This window comes from Metopolophium dirhodum, chromosome 3, assembly GCF_019925205.1.
Source record: "Metopolophium dirhodum isolate CAU chromosome 3, ASM1992520v1, whole genome shotgun sequence".
Classification (NCBI taxonomy): Eukaryota; Metazoa; Arthropoda; class Insecta; order Hemiptera; family Aphididae; genus Metopolophium; species Metopolophium dirhodum.
This window is the reverse complement of record NC_083562.1, coordinates 2,201,211-2,228,003: the sequence shown is the minus strand read 5'-3', so window position 1 is coordinate 2,228,003 and position 26,793 is coordinate 2,201,211. Positions and strand designations below refer to the sequence as shown.

The window sequence follows — 26,793 nt, the reverse complement described above, 5'->3', positions numbered from 1 at the left end:
GAAGAATAAAATCTTAAGAGTTATGAGTTAGACTTGTGACTTATTACTTAAAGCATTGAATAATAATTAATATTCCAACTCATTGTTATCTTCGTATGTACCTACCTAATTGTAATACTTATTTATTATATTTTCGATTGTTTTTTCTTTTATAACAATAACAGTTTTTTTCGTGTACCTAACTTGAATTCTTAATAAATACAATTTTAGCTTTTTTTTTTATAACAGTTAAAGTTAAAAAAGCTTCGTGGCACCTATTTGTATTTTGTATATTATATTGGGCTCGACCCGTTAAAATAAATAAATAATAAACATAATATAAAATGAAATTTTTTTAACATTTTTACAGTAAAATGTATTTTAATCTCAAGGTATGATGAGATGTATGATATTGATATATGATAATAATATAATATTATGTATAATATTTATATTGTTATACCTGTTTCGCATATACAAAATTAGGAATTATATTATGTATGCCGTAAAAGGCCAAACATAACAATAATAATAATAATAACAATAATATTGTCATTACTCATTATATTACAATTATTACTATCAAGATTAACGTTGAAAAAGTTTAGGTATTTAAAATGTTTTTTCATTATTATTTTCAGAACTAGAATCTGAAGCTCAGTATTATTAACTCGGAAAAATTATTCGAACCATTGTTGAACGAATTTTACACGACCTCGGGATTGAAATAGAGATTTTTAAAGTAGATAAATAAAAATAATATGATTTAAGCACAATAATGCATTTTATCATTTTTGAGTTAAATTATATTTTTTTACCGTAGTAACATACATTTAACCATATAATTACCGGATATTAAAATTACAAGGTCTAAATAGATAAGGTAACATAGGAAAAATGTGTAAAAATAGGCGTCGTAAAGGTATATAAGACACAGTGCTTAGTTTTACCTACTAACCAGTATCTAAAAAGTATCAAATATATATAACTCAAATACTCGTACAATCAAAATTTATTATAACACTATAAATTTATTTGTTTGGTGTACCAGATTTATTACAACCGAAGTCAACATGATAATCAAAAAGACATTGTTGGTATCAGTTTTTGTTCTTTTCGGTTGTTTGTTCTCAATCAATAAGGCAAGTACAATACATTAGAGTATATTTTTCTATTATAATATTATATATTACATACCTAGTCTATGTTTTTTTTTTACACGCACGTTTAAATAATGAACACTTTAATAGTTTAATATACTATGTTTATATTACGATTATATCACCGTTAAAAAATTAGCCTGCCAGTAAAAATGTTTTTATTTGTATTATTTTGTGTCCTATATTTGAACGCCTATTACTTAAATTAATAACATGTAAGCTATTACCGTTAAAATAAATAGGTATTATTGACCTAATTTGTATGAATTATTCGTGTAAAAGTAAGAGCCATGTGCTAAATACTAATTACAATTTTACAGACAGTTGTTATAGTAATATGGTTAGGTTCTTACAGGTCCGATTCCAAACAGGCAGTGGCGGAAAAAAATCTGTTTTATACCTGTTTTTCAGTTATTATTTTTGAATAAATATTGTTCATTAATAAAATATGCTCTACTATTTAAACCATTTTAAAGTAATACATTTAATTTAAATATATTAGTTTCATAATTTTAAAACGCTATATTTACCAACATCGATAATATACCTATACATTTAAGAATATAATATAATAGGTTAGGTATATTATTATAATATTAATAGGTGGGTATGATATATCTATACATATTGATGTACCCACATAAAACATTATTATAATGATCATGGGTTATACCATCTATGGGTAATAACGTATTATTTTATAAAATAGTGTGTACCTACTGTAATAAAATATCCCAACAAAAACAATCCACCAAACTCAGTCAATAATTCCCAGGGCTTAAAAGGTTAGGTTAGGTTGAGGCCTAAGGCTCTAAAAGTATTATTATTTTTATTTTTGCGTCTGTCAACACCGTTTGGGGCAATAAACTGTAAAACTGCTTCGATTTTTTTCAACAGTCTATTGTTGGATGGGAAAGTGAATCTAGTTGGTGCATTCGGGAGGTCAAAATTTAAATTCCCAATAGTTTTCAAAAGTGCGTGGAAAAAAATATAAAAATTAAGGGAAAACGGGAATTTAAACGGGTTCTTGACAAAATCGATTTTGGTTTTTGGTGAATCGATAGATACATGGAATGTTTAGGATTTTGACCTCTCCAATGCAACAATATTCACTTTCCCATCAAACAAGATACTCAAGTTGAAAATTGAAGCATTATTTCGAATACTTATATGTATTAAAACAATATGTTGTTAAATAATTTGTTTAAAATGTTCAATATAAATTATTTTACTGTTTATAGTGGTGTATTAAAAATAAACAGCTGTGCACAGCATGGTAGGTTCATCTAACAAATTATACATCCCCCCCTCCCCTAGAGCAAAATCATAAATATACGCCACTTCTATTAGGTACACTCAGACATTCTAATTAGTAGTTATAATAATTATATGCAATATATAACAACTGCTCTATACAATAGAGCGACTTCCCTGGTTTTTAACACCTACTATAAGTACTAAGCATAATAATATTAAAAATTTAAAACTTAGGATTATAGGAATAAAAAAATGCCTAGATTTAAGTTTATTGATATTATGCAGTTTAAAATATTTTTAAATCCATGCCTGCTTATTAATTTTTATTTCTGTTTACTTCAGGCTGCTGATGATGCAGATGCAGGGGATAAGGAATTAATGTCAAAATTATTCACTGTGGTTTTAAAATGCTTTAAGGATGCCGATTGGGGTAAATAATATATTTGTACTATGCAATTATAATTTATAATTAATTAGTCATTGTATTACATAATTTACAATATATCGATTAAGATGTAACCTACCTATATTAACATGGTTATTTGCATTGGCACAAATAGGGGGGGGGCTTGGGGGACCTAGTCCCCCAAATGTCGGTCAAGTCCCCAGTTCAAAATCTAGTAATTACGACTAATTTTTATATTCTGTGGTACTAAGCAATATGGCCTATGGGAAGGGGGGCTTGAGCCCCCCCAAAAAATTTAGTCAATTTGCGCCTATGAATATTAATAATACATATATAAAACTGTCTACATTTCATTCGCATTAATAAATATTCAGATAGTTTTACAACCTATACCTACTTATATAACACTGATAAATCCATTCTTTATTATATATTTCAATATTAAATACAATTAAAATTTAACTATCTATATAAATATCTACATAATAAGGTGCCGAGTTCTGAGGACTGAGAGGCTATAAGACGTAAAAAAACAAATAACAATACAAGTAAGACTTTAGAGAAAAACAGTTAATTATATTCAAATCAATAGGTTATCGCGTATTTTCATCATAATTTGAAAATTATATCAACAAGATGGTAGTAATATTTTGATGAAAACACTATGAAGTTTTCGTTTGATTTTCGGTATACATTTCGATGGGTAGGTAATATGAGTATGGCTGCAATTTCTTCAGTGATTGGCTTCTTCGGGTATTTTGTGGTCTTACCGGTCTTAGGGTGATGCACAATTGTTAAAAACCTTATTTTTAAGGTAGTTAACCAACGAGAAAAGAAAAAATCGCATATGCTCAAATCAGGTGGGCTGCATGGAGGCCAACCCGCGTCACCTCTCGGGGAGACCAGTGTAACGTCTCCTCTTCACCTGGGCTCTTCCCCATTTCGGTGTCGTTCTGTTTATATTAACGAGGTCTCGGAGACTCGACCTCGGTGTGTGATATTATTACTAGGGATCAGGGTTACCTTATGTGAAGCAAGTACTCAACGTAATGTATATATATTTATATCTGTTATTGATGTATTATTATTATTTACTACAAGTTACAATATTGAAAGTATACTTATAAATTATAACTCCGGGCTACCGATCGGGCCATGGTGTGTCGTGGGTGCCGATGTCCAAATGTGGGTTGAGCTGGTCGTCCGCAGGTCCTCTTCAGGTCGTTGTCAGCCCTCGAGTTCCACTATCGACCACCTCACTGTCGACTCTATCATAACTGACCCCCGCCAGGCGTCCAGGTCGGTTATTTACACGATGTGAGCTAAACATCGCGTCAGCATAATATATATTTTTCATACATATATACACATTTGTCATTACTAACACTCAGCATATTAGCCGTGCTCAACGTAGGGAGTAATGTACGATGTCGATAATCGTTACACCAGACACTACTACCGCTGTCTTGTTGGAACCATAGTTATGTCCCAAGTCATGTACCTACTTCAATTATTTATTCCAATCTGTACTGCAGAACATTTTGTAAAATCGATTCATAATAATTGAAATGGCAGTGATGGTCACGTTTACCCCTCAAAGAAAATACGGACCTATCACCCTAAATTAGGACACAACACATTGTCAATTACGAGAAATTAAGTGGTCTTTCGCAGAGCAGATTTTCAGCCATCACAGTACCTATCAACCATTTTGTTTATGTAAAGACCACAGATAGAGGGACGAAACTCATGAAAGTGAGCATCGTCGTCACTGAAAAAAGTTGCTCTTAGAGGGATTTGCTGAACATTTTCAATTATTTTAATAGACTTGATCAAAATATAATTCCTGATTAAAGTATAGGTGTATCTATAATTCTGTATTATAATTTATATATAGGTAGGTATATTATGATACGTAGGTAGCTATATTATATAAACTCGTGCAATTTTGTACCTATGTAACTGCTAGCCAGTATAAGTCCCTATACCTATGTAATAGTAATGAAAAATTGGTTATCAGTTTAGGTATTTGTTATAGTAATTATCGTTAGTTATAACTATCCTAACAATATTTTATGCAGTTTAACAGATTCCAGTAGAATAAATTAATTTCATTGTTATGAATTATGATCATACCTATTCAACATTTCTACTAGGTACCTATATTAATTTATTATAACAATTTATATTTTAGGCACGTGCGGTGAAATGATAACAACTAAATATGATATTACTCAAGCTAAATATAAACAATGTACAGTACGTATTACAATTAATTAATATCTATTCATGTTTTACCTGTTTTTCCAACTATATGTTCGTTTCTCAACATAATAATTAGGGAACGGATTTAAATGCTCTAAAAAACAAGAAAAATGCCTTAAAAAAATACGATTTAATGCCTTAAAAAAATGCTTTAACATCAAAAAATGCACTAAAAAAATGCCTTAAAAAACTTTAAAAATGGGTTTTATATTCAATAAAAACAAAATTTTAAATTTAAAACTTATAAAAAACACATTATTATGAAAAATCTAATAAAAAATATTTAAATACAATACAACCTTAATTAATTAATTTTCAATTATCTTCTGTCCATCTTCTTTTTACCCTAAAAGATAAATAATTTAATAGGTATACCATTTAGATAGGTATATTCGTTTTACTTTTACCTTTTGTTTCATAGCATTGTATTATACACGTGTCAACAATAATTTCGTAATTTCGTAACATAATACATATTTAGGTATTTTAGTTTTTTTTAGAATGAATGTGGAAAAAATGTTGAAAAAATGACTTAAAAACCACAAAATGCACTAAAAGTTTCAAAAAATGCTCTAAAAATGCATTAAAGTCTTAAAAATGCAAAATAATGCAAAATAATGCAAAATAAAAGATACATTTTTTAATTCTTTGACGTATGAAATGAACTTTTTGCTTGGAAACCAATGTTTTCGGACATTCAGAAAAAAATGCAATTTGCATTCAAATCCGTTCCCTAATAATAATACTATTATAATATAGGTACCTAAGTATCAATATATTTAAACTTTATATACTTTTTATAGTGTCACATGGCGTGTGCCGGGGAAGAACTTGGAATGGTAAGTTGTTTAAAATTGTATTATAGTTTTACGGATACAGATTATCTACCGAGTTACTTTTGGGGGGAGGTAATACGAATTTTGTAAATTTGTATCTAAGTTTCTCATTACTCAACTTAATCGATCCGTTGAATCTTGAATATTATTTGATATAATTAATATGTATATAACATTAGGAATGTAAAAACTGTTTTCGAAATGAGGAAACAAATAAAAATGAATAAATACTTTTAGACTTAAGTAAAGCTACTTAGGTTGAGTTAGGTACCTACATGCTCCCATGTAAAAATTAACTATCCGAACGAAACGTATAAAAACATAGGTAAGATATATGACTGCAAATGAGGTACACAATTTCGTGGTTACTAATTAATATAAAATATATTTAGGTTTGGACAGTTTGGTATTATAGGCATTACAACAGTCACGTTAAATTTTTTAGCAAATCATGCGTAAATAATATAGCATAAATTAAAAATACTCATAACTCACTTAAAAACTGAAGTAAGTATCGTAAAAAACCCACTTTGTAAGTTACACTTACTTCAGTTTTTAAGTGAGTTATGATTATTTTTAATTTACGCAAATATATATATATTTAATAATATATTATTTACGCATAACTTGCTAAAAAATTGAACTGTCGTAAATAACCAGCATATAAACACAGATAATATGTTCTTACTATCAAGTTTCATAATAGGTCGATTCGTCAATTCACTTTAATTTTTAAAGTAAAGAAGCTAAACGTGATATACTGAGCGTACATTTTCTATGTTACGCACTTGTAAGACGGAGATGTCCTCTTAAGGGAGCTAGGCTATATCTTTCGAACTTTTAAAGGGACGATAGTCCCTTCAAGATTTCCGCCTTTGCACTCAAATGTTCAAAATCAATGACTGTCAAACAATTAGCATTGTACAATAAACCAATAGGTACCTACTTAAAGATACACGAAATGTCGAAATACCATTAAATATACATAATATCTTTATTAACATATTCGATACCTAACTCAATAGATAAATACCTACGTTATCAATAACAATGAAATTGTTCTCCAATAGATAAATACTTCGGGGCAACCAGAACCTGCGAAGTTCCTCGAATACGTGAACAAAATCAATAATCCAAGCATTAAGAGTCAATTGCAACTTATTTACGACAAATGCCAAAATGGTAAGTTTTCATATTATATTGTTACTATTAGGTAGGTATGTATTATTACTTATAAACTATAATTAATTTGATACTTATAATTAATTAATATTTTTATATCAAATGTCTAAAATTTAAATACATAATGTTTTTATTCATGAAGTCAAAGGGTCGGAGAAATGCGATCTCGCAGAACAATTTGCTATATGTGCTTTTAAGGAATCGCCAGCAGTAAGTAACAATAATTATAACTCTGAAGATATAATAATTTGATTTTACACATAGGCTTATATTATTATTTTTTACTTAGCTGAAAGAACGCGTTGCTACGTTGATGGAAATGTTGGTGAAGATGAAACCAAAATCGAAATAAATCTCTTCAGTCAACACATACACAGTTGCGTACCTTTTCATATCTGTTTTTCTTAATAATATTGTATTTGTAGGTACTGTTTTTACCTACAAGACCAATAATAATTATATTATATTTACCTATGTGATTAAAATAAACATGCAATTTCAATAAATTATTTATGAACGTGTTTTTCGTATTTATACCAATGCTTATTGACGAATAAATTGATAACGTATTTCAAATTTTCAAAATAAGTATGAATTATTAAATCGGTATATTATATTGTGTTAGTTTATACCTACGGTTCGTAACTTTTCGACCGGATTTGATCGATTGGTTTAAGTTGTTAATAATGAAAATAATAATTGGTTGATTGAAGAAATTGCCTTAGGAGCTAAGGTAGTAGGTACAAATATATAATATAAAAAAAAAAGGTGGGTAAGTGGATGTCGCTCTGCTGTACAGTAGGTTACAAGTGGGTCACTGTAATGGATGGTGTTAAATTTGAATTCAATGATATGATATCATTGTATTTAAGAAAAACGATTCTGAGCGAAAACGGTCAATCAGCCTATGATATTACCAAGTATATTTGTCATTTGATGATATTTTTGTGAATAAAGTAATTTATATATAAACTATTTACGTAGAGTCTCGTTTTAAATTTTTAATCCTTAGCTATAAAAGTTGAACATTTTATAAATTTTCAACTACAAAATAATTATTAAATTTAAAATTTGATAAATTTATATCTATTGTGTATAGAAAATGCTAATATAAACATTCAATGAAATTTTAAGTATCCACAGTCATGCGTTTTTTAATTACAACAAAATAAGAAAATCGTTACATGAGGTATGGAGTGAATATCAAATGTTGTAAAAATATGAATTTCAAACGCTCATAAAAATTTAATTTGACTTTCTTGTAAACATTTTTTTTTTTGATAAAGGAAGACTAACTTATGGATCATTTTGTATGACATTTTCAAATCTTAGATTTAAAAAGAATAATTTTTATGAATTCTCAACTCAAAATAATTTGCTAATTTTTGTGATTTTTCCGTATTTTGTCAAGATTTGAACTTTAAATGCTTATAAATAAAAACTGTGACTAAGGATTTTTAATATTTTTCAAATATCATTGTAACAATATAGTAGGAGCCTTGTATTAAATTTTCAAGCTTTTTTACCCAACAAATAAAGTTTTATTGACATACATAGAAAAAAAGGTGGGCAAGTGGATGTCGCTCTACTGTACAGTAGGTTACAAGTGGGTCACTGTAATGGATGGTGTTAAATTTGAATTCAATGATATAATATCATTGTATAAGAAAAACGATTCTGAGCGAAAACGGTCAGTCACCCTATGATATTACCAAGTATATTTGATGATATTATTGTGAATAAAGTAATTTATATATAACCTATTAACGTGGAGCCTTGTTTTAAATTTTCAATCCCTAGCCATAAAAGTTAAACATTTTATAAATTTTCAACTACAAAATAATTATTAAATTTAAAATTTGATAAATTTTGTCAAAATTCAAACTTTAAATGCTTATAAAAAAAATTGTGCCTATAAATTTTTAATATTTTTCAACTCCTATTGTAACAATATATCAGGAGCCTTGCATTAAATTTTCAAGTTTTTTTACCAACAAATAAAATTTTATTGATATTTATAGAAAAAAAAACTAAAAAAAAAGAAAACTGACAATGTTCGTAAACAGCTCAAAAAGAGTCAAATTATTTTCAAAATTTTATGGTGTATAGAAAATGCTAATATAAACATTCAGTGAAATTTTCGAGTATCTACAGTCATACATTTTTTAATTACAACAAAATAAGAAAATCGTTACACGAGAAATCGAGTGAATATATCAAATGTTGTAAAAATATGAATAAAATAATAAAATTTATAATTTTAGGTTCTGACCGGAACGATGAATGTAATGATTTTACAATGATGTTTTTTTTTGTGTCTATCATTACCTTTTAGGACAGTAAAAATGCTTAGATTTTCTTCAACAGTATCTTTTCTGTTAGGAAAGTGAATCTAGTTGGTATTCGGGGGCCAAAAGTAAAAACTTCTTGATAGTTTTCGAATGAGCAAGGAAAAACAAAAGAAAAATTAAGGAAAAACGGGATTTTTTACACAAAATCGGGTTTTCAACATAAATAATTTTGGTTTTTGGTGAGCGTTTTATAAGCGTTTTAAGTTCAAATTTTTACAACATTGGATATTCACTTGATTTCTCATGTAGCGATTTTGGTTTCTGGTGTAACTCTAAAAAATTACTGTAGATACATGACATTTTCAGTGATTGTTTACATAAGCATTTTCAATACACTATACAATTTTCAAAATATTTTGACTTGTTTTGAGCTGGTGAGCTGTATTGAGCAAGTGTTTGAAGATGTCAAAACCACAACAATTTCATAAACAAAAATGTATATAATTTTCAATTTTTATAGCTTAAGTTTAACAATTGTATCCAAGGTTCCTCATAAGTAGTTCATACGAAAATTCAAAAATATAAAAGCACAAATATTGGGTAAATTTGGAGAAGTAAAAATCACTTGGTTGATTAAAAAGTTGATGTTACAAAAATAATATATTATAAGACTTAATTTTTTTTCTTGAAACATAATACAAAATAGTAAAATACAATAAAGTAAAATTATTTGAACCTTGAAGCTGAAAAAAAACAACCAACCAACATTAACATATAAAACACATAGTCAATGTAATGGATTTAGTTTATAATAGGTATGATATAATTATATATAAGCATTGTTAAAAATAGAAATCACAAGTATATTTTATATTATACTTAATAAGTAATTCAAATTCTGTAAAATATCTAGGTAATTGATAAATTGCCAAGGCATAATTAAAAATACAATTCATATTTTATTTAAAAAAATAAATATAGGTATATAATAATAAAATTCCAAAAAGTAAGGTATTCTATAATTGTTTATATTAAATAAACATTTTGGAATAGTTAAAGATTTTAGAATATTTCAATTGGAAATGTAGAAAGAACACATCACAAAAAATAATAGATTAACTATTTTTTACTTGAGAATAATAAATAATAATAGAAAATTAAAATTAAAACACACTATTTTATATAAATATAATAATCTCATTTATTAGTATAAATATATTTCAAGGATATCAATATAATTACTAACCTTTCAAATTAACTAATTATTTCACAATGTTCAGTCTTCCCACTAAATAAGTCAAATATGCTTTCCGAGCACTTCTAATAAAAACAAATAGGTATACTTTTCTACTTAAAATCAAAATTGGTATCATTTTATAAAAAAAAATAAACCCCCATTTACTACATACCATTTACTTAGATTGTAAAAAAAAACATACAATAGGTACAAAAAATGTATAATTATACATTATAATTTTGTTAGGTTCGACAATGTAAATCTTTTTCATATCGGTCATCAAAAAATGTACTATTTAAAAGTGTAAACGCATTCAATTGATTTTCATCACATATTTTAGCAAAGTCTTTAAATTTATTTTTCAAAACCATTAGTGCTACTTCTGGTGCTAGTACCGTATATACATGTTTAACTTTCTAAACAAAACAAATAAAAAATTATGACATAAGTGATTAAAAATTATTTCATTAACCCTTTGACTACTGTTGATGCATTTACGCTTTCTTCTTAATTACAGTATATAAAATGGACATCTCCAATCAAAAAAAGTATAGTATAGCCATTAGGTAATAGAATGCATTTGATGCAGTAGAGCCAGGTAAGTCATATTTATTCAGTAGTCAAATGGTTAATAATATTAATATAAATTTACTCACAGCGAATTCATGCGGAGAGATATTTAATACTTCCTTTATTTGTGAATATATCCAAACTTTCTGAACGGGATTAAATATTGTTCTTAACAAAAGTTGAGTAACATATAAATGATGCTAAAAATAAAAATAAATGTTAAAAATCATAAAAATTACATTGAGCCATGTTAAAAATTATAGGATTATGAATAAAAATGTTAAAAAGAGTTCACTTTGAATAATTATAATTAGTTCCAATATGGAATAGAAAGACCAAAGTAAATTTTTATCCATAACAGTTGATTTTTAGATTACATGGGTATCTCAATTTCTGAAACAGTACTAAACATAACTAATCAAACTTTACTAGTGTTAGGATCTTCATTTTTTCAGAATTTTAACATTTAATAACTCTAATTTAAAAGTTATTAGAATTTCAGAAAATTTAATCTATTATTTCATGGAATAAAAATAAATAAATTTACAAAATGGGAAAGTTGTCCTAAGTAAAATTAGTGAAAAACTCAAATGTTTTATGATGCATGAACAAAAAGTACATACTTCCAGTAGAAAAAAACCACGACAGTACGATTGTGACTTGTACATCTCTACACGAAAATGTATGAATCATGACAGGTGATGCACTCACACTAATGATCATTTACTATGCAAACAATCACATAGCTTGTATAGTTGTATGCACGTATTGGGCATATTGAACTCCTTAAAAATTAAGCGTTTGCAATCTCCTTAAATCCAGTCTAACTATCTTCCTAATTACTTTGTTGTTTTTTAGTGTAAATCTCTCGATCAATTTATGTGCATAGTGACATTGTAAATCAAGAAGAAGATTACAGCATGGAAAATTACTTTTAATTAGTTTGTTGACAGGTGAAATATGACAGTATTTACGAATAAAGTTGTTAGTTTTGTACTGGGATGCTGATTGAAATGGACTAATGTTTGATATAGGGTCCAGTTAGTAGAGCCCCATATTTTAATCAGATTTGTTTTAAATAAAATATATATTATTTTTACATAAATGATAATTTACCCGATCTGGATGACGTTTTGCTATTCGTATCAATTCAAACTTGTTTTGTTTGATAATCCTTTGAAATATTGGTAGTTTTAATTCACGTATTACCTTATAACTACACATAAATTAAAATACAAATTATAATTATTATTAATTATTATTTATATTTAATGGCTTTTAAATAAAAGAAATTAAATAATACAATTCTTACACATGATCAAGAGATAATTCTAAATTTTGGTTTTTTTTGGTTTGTTTTAATTTTTTTGTTTGATCTATAATAATCAAAATCACATAAAATTGGTTAATGTTAAAAATTATTTTGATAGATATTTAAAAATATATTTTACTTAATTACGTTTATTATTTATTGTGAAGTGTATTCATTTAATTACCTTTTCTTAATGTTTCTTCAATCTCTTTTGGTATTATACTATAACCTTTAAAAATTATTAAAAAAATGTTTTATTAAATAAGTAGTTTTTCTATAATATATTTGTATTTTTATAATGTATTCTTACTTAAATAATCAGGTTTACCAGATTCATCATCTATTTCACAGTCAACATCTGGTCCAACCCCTTATAAAAGAAAATAATAAATAATAGAATGATGAAAAGTTAAGCAAAATTTATCATAAGTTATAAATAATATATTCTTACCATATGGCAAAAATGGTCTTCTTTCAGGTGATAATCTAGATCTTTTTGGTGATTTAGTAACATATGCTACAAAATAAAAATATTTATCAAAAATCAAAATCGTTATCTGTGATAAATTAATAACTTGATTACTTATGATACCTTTTACATAATTAATTAGGTATGTCTCAAATAGCAAAAACTGGAACTTTTCTATTTTACAGGACACCTCGTTTTTGGGAGGACATCAGTGCGTTGCCACTCTCTCGCTGAGCTGTGCTCTGACAAAAAAATCAAAAATATCCCTCGACTTGCTATGCAACAACACCTCAGTTAGTCACAGGGTAACCACCATTATAATTTTCGCTACTCTTTATATACTAACTTTGAAGTGTTGTAACTTTTAAACTATGCCGAGCGCCAAATTCTGACTTCACCATTGTATCCAGTGCACTTAATTACATAAGTTTCAAAAAGAAAAATTGCAAAAAAAAGGTGTCCTGTAAAATATGGCCTAACCTAACAGTAAGCTAACCTAAAAATTAAAAATTCATTATAAATGGTCATAATTATTTTTTTACTTCTAGTATTTGCTATTATTAATTTTCAAATTATTTGTACAAGTATAACAAAAGAAATTGAATACTTATTTGTATAATATTCTTATAAAAGCAATAATCAATTTTAAATCTTTATTAAAAGTAGTCACTTTTCTACTGATTATAGATTAAAAAGTAGATATTATAAATTAGGAACATTATTGTGAATTGCCAATATAAGTAATAACTGAGGTAATAACAAACAATTAAAGAGTAAAAATCGCCATAATTAATATTTTAAGCATTTTTAAACTTATTAGTTATTACTTTATAAATCTAATGAAAATTATAAGTTGACCCTTTTTAATTACTTAATTAAATTTAATATTTGCTTAGAGTGTTAAATTCATAGTACTAATTATAATCAATTATTTACCTAACCCTATAATCATTTAAATATCAATTGGGTATTTATTACAATAATAAGAATTAAGGAATAACGATATTTATTTTTGTATCTATTTTTTTTTTTTTTTTAGTACCTATGATATAATATAGACATGTCACATAACGCAGGGGTGGCCAATAATAGGTCGACCATGATTTCTTGAAGTTTTGTCAGAAAACAAATAAAATATTTATTTTTTTTGGAATTTTGTGTATTTTTTGGTTATCCCACGAATCAAGGTTGTTATTGATGATTTTGATGTAAGATTTAATGACTTTAAGAAACTTGATGTGATCTCATTCATCAGTTCTCCATTTAAAGAGATTGTTTCAAATTGAACGTCTACTTAAAAGCTAGTTTGTCAACAATAAACATAATACTAATGAGTTAAAAGTAATAATTTGTAATCAAATATATTAAAATATGTGTTGCGTAAAACTGTGAAATTAAACGTTATTTATATTCTAAATAAAAGTAATAAAAGAAGTGTAACACACATGTATTTAAAAGTATATTTTTGTTTATTGACAACCATTTTTGTCGATCGTAACTACCTGGGAAAACTCAGAGGTCGATCACAAATCTATAAAAGTTGGCCACCCTTAACATATAGTATACTATATTACATTTACCTATGTAATTATTATCAATAATGAATTTAAGGCGCCCGGTGCCGATACCATTTTGCCCTCAAAAATGCACTCTGCGGGAATAACGTACCGCCTTGTAGAATCAACCAAATTCCATAATTTTGTTTTTAATTGCTAGAGGGAAATATTCTACGGCCCGCATCGATCTCTGTTTTTTAATATTTTATTCTCAAAATTTATAATATGTCTAAAAAAATACAAGATAAAAAGCATTTTTTTACAAATTTTTTAATACAACTATTTGAAATAAAATACAAAATCAGAGGTTGATGCGAGCTGTAGGAAGTCTTCTTCTTTTAGATAAAAAAAAAGTCATCAAAATCCAACAATTCTACAAAGCTTGAGAGTTATTTCCGTAAAGTAATTTTTTTTTTATATAATACACCCTATCAACCCCCTCTAAATAGGTATCGGGTAGTAGATTAGTGGAAAAGTCTAATAATTGAGGTGGCAACTAAAATATAAAATTTAATTTTCAAATTTTATAGAATTGTGGAAAATTTAAAAAACTGGCACCGGGACCCTTAATTAATTTCCTTTAAAAAATATTGACCTGAATATCTGACTTCATGTTCACCGATTTCTGGATCTGCGTCCCAATTGGAATTACAAATTCTTTTTACCATAATTATCTTAATACATGGAACCTAATTGAAACAAAGTACAAAAACAAAACATAATGAAATAACACATGTTTTTAATGCTCATATACCTAAACAATAGTTTATTAAAATGTTTGTTTTTAATCTTTTTGATGGATCAGTGTATTTTATACAAAACCTATAATATACTTAAGCAACCTATTCCAAAAAAAAATATGAAATAAAAGATTATATAAAATCTTAAAGTAATATTATGCTTTATGACAAGCTAGAGCATTAGAACATTATGAATTATTCTAATATTACGAACTGTATTCAAAATAGAAGTAATATTAAAAATGTAAGTAACTGTATGCAGTATGGTATTAATGATTGAGTATTTTTTTATTTATTGATTTCCTCCAGTATGGGGGAAGGATATCAGAAAAAAATTGTCTCATTAATTAATATACAGTCAACAGCCTTCTCTGGGGTTCCTTTATTTTCCATACCTATAACATTTATGTAAGGTGCACTTATATAAGCAATACATTTTTACTTACATTTCTTGGTTTTAAACATGACAATTAGTAGGTACTTGCCTTACAATTTTTCATTTTCAAATTCTTTATTTAATTTTTTGTTACAAAAGAATTTACATTCTTTAGGGGTTTCCGGGCCATTTTATCCAACACTTTTTCTATATTGATGCGATAGATGCTTAGAATTGCCAAACCACTTAGTCTATTCTAAATTGAAAACAATAAGTGGGATGCTTCCCATTCTAACGAGAGATAAGAAGTAGAATGTCTGAATGAATATGTCGTCTACGAATATGAAAGTGAACACTGAACATAGAACAAAAACACACTGAGATTGAATAAAAAATAAAAGGAAAAAAGCTCTGGGGGGTGATTTATCACCCACCTTAAATATGCTACTGGCTGTATACCTAGTTAATAAGAAATATTTGGATAAAATTGTTTGAAAAATTCTAATTAAATACTTATTTTAAAATATTATAAGATATTTGTATACTTGGTGTATTGTGATCTGCAATATTTTTCAATATTAAATTTATTAACAAAGTTGCGTTCTCCTGCATTTCTATTTTCAGTTTTTATAAAACCGAAATGTTTTTGGTTACATAATCATGCATGTTTTATAAAAGATACTCAAATTTTTACTTTTATGTTACAAGACACAAAGGAATTAAATCGCTATAGATGTATGATTTTCAATTATAGAGTATTATTACAATTTCCAACACAAATAAAATTCAACAATTCCAAAATATTGCATTGAATTAATGAGAGGGACCCTTCTTTCCCTTTTATAACAATATTAAATTAACAATCTTTCAAAAAATAATAATGACAAAACAATCACTTTTTGTGGATAATGCAATAAATTTAGTTTGATTTTTAGCTTCCTTCTCTACTCAGAATATTAGACATTAACACTGGAGTTTTATAAAATATGTAGGTATCTAAGTTATCAAAACAATTAATTGTTAAATAAGTTACAATAGTCAATAAATGATTTGTTTAACTATACTCAGTAGGTAGGTAGGAATATGATATCAATATTTACTTTTAATGGCTTTTCAATATAGTTAACACAGTCAAACAATATTATATTGTAATACCATAGAACTATACTATGTTGTATGGAAATACTAACTAAAAACTACTAATTTTAGTTAATCCTTTTATATTATAGAAAAATTAATCAATAATAAAAATTAGTTAGGTATATTTGTGAAATTATTGTTATTTATTATTATATAAGGTGTAACAGGAAGACCTGATGAAAAAAAAAAATGATGCTACTTAAACGTATGACAAAAATTGTTAAAATTATATGGGGACCAGTCCAACGTGTGATCTACCGATAAATGGCTATCTACGATAAAGTGTTGTAGGTAGAACGTGTGATCTACCGATAACAGATACCTATATTTTACACTATAGTGCTTACTATACCTATATAACTATCGATACGATACATACACAATATAAATTTTACGACTTTACCTATATAATTATCAATATGATATGGATTTTGTGACAGTATTGTATTTTTAAAATATTATTTAAACATTCCGGTACCATTTAGCGTTTGTTGGTGAATTTTTTCCATTTTTTTTTTCACGAGTGAGTATAATAGTTTTAGATTTAACGTTCTATAGTTTTGTACCGATTTAAAATGAATTCTACTACAACAATGGGATATTTAATATTTATACAGAAATATAATTATTCATGGATTGAAATGCGTTGAATATTTAAAAAATAAAAACCTTTTAAGTAACAATCGTTTGGTTTGCTCGAAAAAGAATATTGATGGCACCAACATTTGGTGAACAATTACGTGAAACAACATGGTCCAGTAAAAAAAGACATTTAAATGGTACTTTTAAAAAAATTGTTACTATGAGGTGTACGAAAAAAGAATGCCAAACATATCAGTCAATTCGCGCAGGAAATCTATTTTTTTACTTACACAGACTTCAATGGTAAATGTCATAGTAAATTAGCTCTAATAGAAATAATAGAACTTATCTGGTATTGGGTACATATGATACTAGTACATAATGCAGTTTTATGGACAGGTAGAAGTAAATATACAGTAATTGACTGGTACAATCTGTGCCGTGATGTCGTTGTTGATCAATTTTGACCAAAAATGGGAGGTCCTGGTTACATTGTACAGATAGATGAACCCCTCTCTCAGGGGAAACGAAAATATAATCGCGATCTCTTACAACGTGGTGATTACGATTTACGACACACGACCACATGAAGATAAAGACCAAACTTCAAGTGATGAAAATGAAACTCCGGTAGGAAATAACCAACAAAATTATGGAAATACAATACAAGGACCGTGTATTTGGTTTGTGTTGTAGTAATGACAAAAAAACTGAATGACAATTTGTCATTGTAGAAAAGAGAGATTGACACACGCTCTTACCAATAACAGAAAGAGAGGTAGAAATTGGTACGATTCACAGCGATCAGTGGAGACCATATAGTTTTCTGAAGTACCATGGGTTTTTTCTTCATCAAACTGTAAATCAATCTGAAAATGTTATGGATCTAATTACTGGAGCTCATACTCATACAATAGAGTCATTGTGGAAGTTAGTCAAGTCCAAGTACAATATAAAAGTCAATGGTGCATCTCCACTATTAGACCGCCAACTTAAGGAAGAATGGTGGCGGTCATGCCACCCGATACAAACTCAAATATTTGATGATATTTTATCAGATTTAAAAAATACCTCAAAAAATACTTTTGCAGTATGATTATAAGAAGCAATCAGTAGCATTAGACCAGCCATTTATTGGTAGACCACACATTGGACCAGCCGTTTATCGGTAGATCACAAAAGTTTTACCGTTCAAGTATCTGTTTCATGAAATTAATTATGTACTTGGAAAGCATTGTCTAAGTTCACCCAAAAAAAGATGCACTTTGCATTGAAATCTATTTAATAGATGAGATTAAATTGTACCAAATAAAACATTTAATCGATTCATCAATTTCGTGCAAATATATTTTATATGGATACGAAATTGATTTATTTTTTATTTTTTTAACACAATTAAAAATAACAATACAATAGCAATACCTACATTAGAGTTTATGATATTATCAATAATCAAAACATATTTATGCACACCAAGTACTGTTCAAATACAAAAAAAAAAAAAATGCTATAAGATAATTCATTTTTGGAAATATACTTAAATAATACAAAGTGAATCTATAATAGGTAAGCACATACTACATAGGAAAGCAATACAAGACAATTATATTTGTATTAAAATAGCAATTTTTAATACTAGAGTAGGTATGTAGGTAAGTATTTGTATAAATAGGAACATATTTTAATAAAAAAAATTAATATTCAAGGAAAATATTATGAACTTTACGTGCCTCCTTCCCATAGAACAGGTGAATTATAGTAATTATCCTAATAACAATATACCTATAATATTATGATGTAGGCACTCACATAATATCACTATCTAAGTTTCTAATGATATAATAAATTTAACAAATTCAAAATAGGAGAATTAGTAGTAGTAAAACCATGTTCATTTCTCAATTACATTAAATAGACTACAATTATCAACTACAGTCTGCAGTAATGAAGTATACGCAATACACAGTACAATATCAAATACTTACCAATTTAAACTTTAAGCAACGAGATGACCTATCGTTTGTAGTGGATTAGTGGAACGTACGTTTATCGCGATATCGACGTAAAATATGTGCCTTTTTTCCGACGATGGTGTACACTTTTGTAAATCACGGCTTCGTGGTTCGCCCACTTTGTCTGGCGAAACCGAGTCAAGACTTAAGTTGAAAAATCATTAGTCTTACAAATTGGTCAGAACTTCGTGTCTCCGTCGGAACTGGGAACTCGGAATGCGCGCGAATGTGAAAAAAAGAATAATCCATAATACCCTAAGTGCAAATAATAAAATAGTATGGATAAACAAAGCGTAAAAAATAATCGTTTTGAACAATATTTGTCTGTTTGGTGTTGTGCATGTTTACTGTTTACTGCTTAGGTTAAACACTTTAAACACTACTTTTCAGCCACGGGTGTATTCATACACCAGCTTGCTTTCAACTTTTCATCCTTTATCACTTGGAAGGGCGGACCGGGAAACTGATAACAGCACTTGACGGCTATAATATCATAATATTGTTATACTATAAATATTGTTGTATGATATGATATGTTGTTCTTTACGTAATACTATAATTTATTATTGGTTGTTGATAGGTGGATAGTCAACGGGGGAATAGGTATTTAAATAGGTAATAATGAGTAAATGACTGTCGACTGAATATGGCAAACGGCCGCGACCGCGACTGCGGCACTATTGGGCATTGGCACATAGATAATAAAAGATATATATTATATATATTCTTATATTATCTATGCATTGGCACTGGTCAATGCTCAAACGAATATCATAATTTATAGTACGATTCACACAACACGGGTGATTGATATTTGATTCGACCCGCGCACTGCGCAGTCGCACTACGTCCGTGCTAGGTATATCATTAAGTACTAATAAGTAATAATGTATTAATATTGTAGGATGCCGTCCGGACAGCGTCGAAAATATTATATTTATGGCGAGTCGATCCATTTCGAGAACGTGCGCATGTGAACATAGTATTATGATAACCATAACCATTGGTCAGTACCATTGATTATAAATATTAAATAGGTACTATCATCGTATAGGAAATAATAAGTATGATCATCGCAAACCGTGTTTTCGTCATAGTTCGCGTATTTGCATCGCCTTTTGTTTTTGTGCATACTGCATTCCATGAGAATAAATGTATACCCGTGACGTCACCTTGGGCTTATTGTTGACTGCCTATATAAACTATACATTGCCCCTTAAAAAAAAATGCGCAGTCTTAATATTATCTTTGAGCATATTTCTTATTTCTTATGGCTTATATTATTGAATAGTGAATACTATTTTAAATATTTATAATCAACGATAATAACGTTTGCGTATATCGGCGGGGCCGCACGGCATTCGTACGGCGCAATCGATGTTAATATTGTCCTTCGTTAATTCGTTAATCGTTATTTACTATAAGAGGATGTCAGCGCACTGTTTGTTTTCTCTCTCCGACTCCCGTAATCTTAGAGTAAAAATTGTAAAATCACCCACCACAAAAATAATAGAGAATCATTTAAATTTACAAAAAATTGTTTTTACTTTGAAAGTCTGACACAATGTCAAATAATAATAAAATATAAAATTTATGTCAAACCATTACATATGCATAGACGTATAATATAAGTTATAACGTATATTATTTTTTACGTCTATGCGTCAAACCCTCATAAATATCATTCTCTATAATTTTTGTAATAAGTTGTTATAACTCGAAAATTATTAAAGCAAATTTTGATGAAAACATTTTATCCATATTACGCGTGAGTAACTCGAAAATTATTAAAGCAAATTTAGATGAAAACATTTTATCCATATTACGCGTGAGTCTGAGAGAGATAACAAATATTGCGCCGACATCCTCTTTGTGCACCAACCATGACGTACGAGTCGCCAGTAGCGCCGAATGAAATTAAAACTGACAGTTCAATTGAATTCGGAAAATGGAAATTCGATTGAACCACCCACCCCCCCCTCCCCTTTCAAACGACTGTGAAACTGGCTAAACTAATTATATATAAATATTTTAATGACATATCTGTGTTCAATATATTTATAGCAGAAATACTAAGAAATATTCTCTATTATTATACTCACCCACCGGACCCACCTACCCATTATTAAGGCAGTTCATTTAAACTACTTGAAGTACATTTTTGGTACTACTCCGAGTCACTGTCGGCACCCGACCAACATAGTTTATGACGAAAAGTCCGACTTGAACACTTGAAACTTGAAAGCAATATAAAAGTAATACTAATGTTTGAATTCATGTTGAAGTCGCTGTTGATAAACGTGGCAATTTTTTTTTTTCATTGAATAAATAATACAGTTACAATAAGTATATTAATTATTTAATTTGCCCCATTAAGCAGAGCTTGTGGCGAGGTAAATGAGTTGTTAGTATGCAATAAAAAAAATTCTATTAATATTTAAATTTACAATATTTATAAGACTTATATCCTAAATAGTATACCACTATACAGTTAAAGTTCAAGTAACAACCAATTTACAATAGTTTTTTTCTTAAATTCATAAATATTTTTATTTACATTATAAACAATATTTTTTTCAGCCCAAGTGGCAGAGCATTAAATCAATTGGACCTAAATCATCTACGAACTTTTTCCCTATATTTTTTTTATTATGTAACTAACATGCAAGTCATATCCCCTTTTTTCTCGTTTATTGACATTTTTAATAGTAATTTTACCTGTTTTAAATAAAATGGTGGACTGTCTGTATAAATACCTAACTGGTAGAACTCTAAATTGTTTATAACTAATGGAAGTCGAGCCATAAAACTCCCGCTTTTTAGACATAATCTTACTGCATGATTTTGTTGAATTTCAAGTGATTTTATAGCATTATCAGAACATCCACACCATACTAATAGACCGTATTGGAAAATCGACTTATAGAGTGCGTTTTATACAGTCAGTGGCGTAGCCAGGGGGCGTGTTTTGGGTGTTTTAGTGAACCCGTGTAAAAATTAATTTTATCGTGTTTATATACCTACTTGTTTTTAAGTTTTATTACCAAAATATTGTAATATGCTTTATGCATTTTTCAAAAATAATATAAAAATGTAGCTACATATAATTAAGCATATTTTGACAATTTTGACTGCATATTTCAATAATTTTTAGTGCAACAAGTCAAGTCCCGAACCATAAATGTATTTATATACGAAAACTATAAAAACTTGGTTTTAATCTATACTTAGACACCCCCCATTTCTTAATCCTGGCTACGCCACTGTATACAGTATACAAAGTTTCTGTTGGTAAGAGTTTCTTTAGTTTGAAATATTTGCAAATAACAGATCTTAATCTCATAACCACGTTTTCAATATGAAATTTCCACCTAAATTTCCAGTCAAAAAAAGACCTAAATATTTAACTATTGTTACATCATCGAACGGTATGTACAAATGTACGTACTATAAATTGAGAAAGTAATGAATACACTTTTCCTTATATTCAAAGTCAGTTTATTATTATTCAGTTCTTTAAAGACAGTATTTACACCAACAGTCGTTTTGTGATGAACGTCTTCCCATGAGTTTCCGGAAAAAAGAAGCCAGGTGTCATCCGCATAGGTTATAACTTGACCATCAATACATAGGTTACAGATGTTATTTATATACAAAATGAATAATATAGGTCCTAAGACACTGCCTTGAGGTACTCCGTAATTTATTTCATCCTCAACGCTATGAACGCCATTTATCGATACTACTTATTTCGCTTTTTTAGATAGCTTTTGAACCACATAAAACTTTCATTAGATATCCCAAAACTTGGCAACATTTTCAGAAGTTCATCGTGATTTATCGTGTCAAAAGCTTTCGCTAGATCTAAGAAAACTGCAATTAGTTTTTTGTTATTGTCTAATTCGTTATATAAAAATTTGGACATCGCATAGAGAGCCCCAGTCGTACTTCTACCCGGTCGAAAACCAAATTGATTATTGGATAATAATTCATTCGATTCTAAGAAGGTTATAACTTATAAGTCTAGCTTAGTAGCTTTAATTATTTTTTCGAAAATGTTTGAGAAGTAGCAATGACTAATACAGTGACGTAGCAATGAGCTAATATACAGATACAGTGATGGAGGCATATACTATACAGAAATAATATTGTTCTAATGGCCCACCCTTGATCACCACAATTTCCGAGTTAATGAGTCATGAGTGCTTACTATTAAAAAAGCAACTTATTATTGTGTTAATATAATACTATAATACCATTATATTAATATATTATATTATTTACAGGAGGGCGATTGGTGCGATGACGTTAGTTCCTTTTTTTGTCAAAGTTGTATTACTATATATAAAATTTACACTTAAAAAAAATATAAAAAAAAGTGGATAAGTGGATGTCGCTCTGCTGTACAGTAGGTTACAAGTGGGTCACTGTAATGGATGGTGTTAAATTTGAATTCAATGATATAATAAAAACGATTCTGAGCGAAAACGGTCAGTCAGCCTATGATATTACCAAGTATATTTGATGATATTATTGTGAATAAAGTAATTTATATAATATAACTTATTTACGTGGAGCCTTGTTTTAAATTTTCAATCCTTAGCCATAAAAGTTAAACATTTTATACATTTTTAACTACAAAATAATTAATAAATTATAAATTTGATAAATGTTGTCAAAATTTGAACTTTAAATGCTTATAAAAAAAAATTTTGCCTATGTATTTTTAATATTTTTCAACTGCTATTAGAACGATATATCAGGAGCCTTATATTAAATATTCATGCTTTTTTACCCAACAAGTAAAATTTTATTTATATTTATAGAAAAAAAAAACTAAAAAATTAAAGACTGACAATGTCCGTAAACAGCTCAAAAAGAGTCAAGATATTTTTAAAATTTTATGGTGTATAGAAAATGCTAATATAAACATTCAATGAAATTTTCAAGTATCTACAGTCATTCGTTTTTCAATTAAAATAAAATAAGAAAATTGTTACATGAGAAATCGAGTGAATATCAAATGTTGTAAAAATATAAATTTCAGACACTCATAGAAAATTTAATTTGACTTTCTTGTAGACATTTTTTTTTTGATAAAGGTAGACAAACTTATGAGTAATCTTAAATTACATTTTCAAATCTTAGATTTAAAAATAAAAATTTTTATGAATTCTCAACTCAAAATAATTTGATAATTTTCGTGATTTTTCCGTATTTTGTCAAAATTTGAACTTTAAATGCTTATAAATAAAAACTGTGACTAAAGATTTTTAATTTTTTTCATCTGCCTTTGAAACAATAACCTAGGAGCCTTCTATTAAATTTTCAAGCTTTTTTACTCAACAGATAAAATTTTATTGATATTTATAGAAAGAAAAAATTATAAAAATAGAAAACTGACAATGTCCGTGAACAGCTTACAAGTGGGTCACTGTAATGGATGGTGTTAAATTTGAATTCAATGATATAATATCATTGTATAAGAAAAACGATTCTGATCGAAAACGGTCAGTCAGCCTATGATATTACCAAGTACATTTGATGATATTATTGTGAAAAAAGTAAATTTATATATAGCCTATTTACGTGGAGCCTAAGAGCCTTGTTTTCTATTTTCAATCCTTAGCTATAAAAGTTGAACATTTTATAATTTTTTAACTACAAAATAATTATTAAATTATAAATTTGATAAATTTTGTCAAAATTTAAACTTTAAATGCTTATAAAAAAAATTGTGCCTATGTATTTTCAATATTTCTCAACTGATATTGTAACAATATATCAGAAGCCTTCCATAAAATGTTAACGCTTTTTTACCCAACAAAAAAAAATTTTATTGATATTTATAGAAAAAAAAACCAAAAAAATTTAAAAACTGACAATATGTCCGTGAACAGCTCAAAAAGAGTCAAAATATTTTCAAAATTTTATGGTGTATAGAAAATGCTAATATAAACATTCAGTCAACATTTCATGTCCCTACGGTCATTTGTTTTAGAGTTACACCAAAAACCAAAATCGATTTTCTCAAAAACAGATTTTGCGTAAAAATTCCCGTTTTTCCTTAATTTTTCTTTTGTTTTTCACGTCACTTTTGAAAACTACTGGGAAATTTTTTACTTTGACCCCCCAAAGTACCAACTAAATTCACTTTCCTAACAGAAAAGTTACTGTTGAAGAAAATCCAAGCACTTTTACCGTCCTAAAAGGTGATGACAGACACAAAAAAAAAAAATTAAAAAAATTAAAAAAAAAACACACCATTGTAAAATCAATACATTCATCGCTTCTCTCAGAATCTAAAACCAAGTAAATGTCTGTTCCGGATTTGATTACAATAGTACAATACTTTACCACTATTGGGTAGTTAGCTACTGAATAGATACCATGATTTAAGATATGCGCAAGTTATACATACCTGATACCTAATATTATAATATCTATCGTGAAACGTGATAGGTATATTATATGACAACCTATTTATTACGAACACTTTTATATTCTACTTATAAGAAACTAATAGTTAAGCTATGACATTTTTTAGTTCAAAAAAACATAGTGGAACTGTGGAAGAGTTATTGGGAAAAAGATCGCAAGGGGGAAGGGGTTGAAGCCTCTAAATACATTTTCCTTAAAAGTAACCCGTCGGAGATTTGTCTTCCTCTCCATCATGTTTTAATTTTAAACTTTGGTTATCTATGACTCTGTAACTATTAAATCCTAGTTATGCCCATGATGTATAGTTACGAATAATAATAATATTAATATAGAATGAATGACTAACAAAATCGTTAACAAATATTTTCGACAGAAGGGTCGTTTGTTAATGAACATATAATATGTGCCTACATCGGTAGGCGGAAAAATAGGCCAAATCCTACCGAAAAAATGTAAATATAAATATCAACACATGTATATAATATATATTACACAATAATATATTGTGTTATAAGTTATAATTTATAATTATAAATTATTTAATTTTATTGAGTCATTATAGATAGTTAATGATATATTATAGTATACCTACAGTGTCAGTGGCGTAATTAAACTGGGGGGGGGGGGGGGGGTCGTATGACTTTTTTTTAAACTGACGAACCGTATTCACCTACATCATTGACTGTAACTATAAATATCATAGTACGAACTTTTGGATTTTTGAGAACCGAAACCTAAACCGAAACCAATAAAATCATGAAGGTTCCATTCTCTGATCTTAATATACATGGAAGTATGTTTTAATTAAGAACCATTTACAAATTATCTTTTAATTTGTGTCTTATGGATCTATTTCATGAATAAATTATCTGCAAATGATTAACAATCAAATTAAAAACACATTTAGAGTTTTTATGTTTAATATTGTTTACTGTTATACAACTGTTTTCGTCACAATTTTTTTCTTTTTCTATGCGAAGCT

At 27.9% G+C, this 26,793-nt stretch overlaps 2 protein-coding genes and 1 pseudogene across 2 annotated transcripts; 2 read left to right on the top strand and 1 right to left on the bottom strand.

Moving 5' to 3' along the window:
- The first annotated feature begins 640 nt into the window (after nt 1–640).
- LOC132941991 (uncharacterized) lies at nt 641–7,594 on the top strand. The gene is made up of 7 exons (XM_061010272.1): nt 641–1,121; nt 2,739–2,826; nt 4,997–5,061; nt 5,871–5,906; nt 6,974–7,085; nt 7,228–7,295; nt 7,375–7,594. Exons 1-7 carry the CDS (start codon nt 1,053–1,055, stop codon nt 7,435–7,437), a joined length of 501 nt encoding a protein of 166 aa, XP_060866255.1. The 5' UTR covers nt 641–1,052; the 3' UTR covers nt 7,438–7,594.
- A 2,629-nt stretch (nt 7,595–10,223) lies between these two features.
- LOC132941490 (uncharacterized) lies at nt 10,224–19,908 on the bottom strand. Its single transcript, XM_061009578.1, has 9 exons — nt 19,344–19,908; nt 15,116–15,209; nt 12,947–13,012; nt 12,806–12,865; nt 12,680–12,724; nt 12,496–12,559; nt 12,300–12,399; nt 11,270–11,383; nt 10,224–11,029 (listed from the first exon to the last, which is right to left on the bottom strand). Exons 2-9 carry the CDS (start codon nt 15,186–15,188, stop codon nt 10,856–10,858), a joined length of 696 nt encoding a protein of 231 aa, XP_060865561.1. The 5' UTR covers nt 15,189–15,209; nt 19,344–19,908; the 3' UTR covers nt 10,224–10,855.
- Nucleotides 17,389–19,163, top strand: LOC132941491 (uncharacterized; annotated as a pseudogene).
- Nucleotides 19,909–26,793: the final 6,885 nt, after the last annotated feature.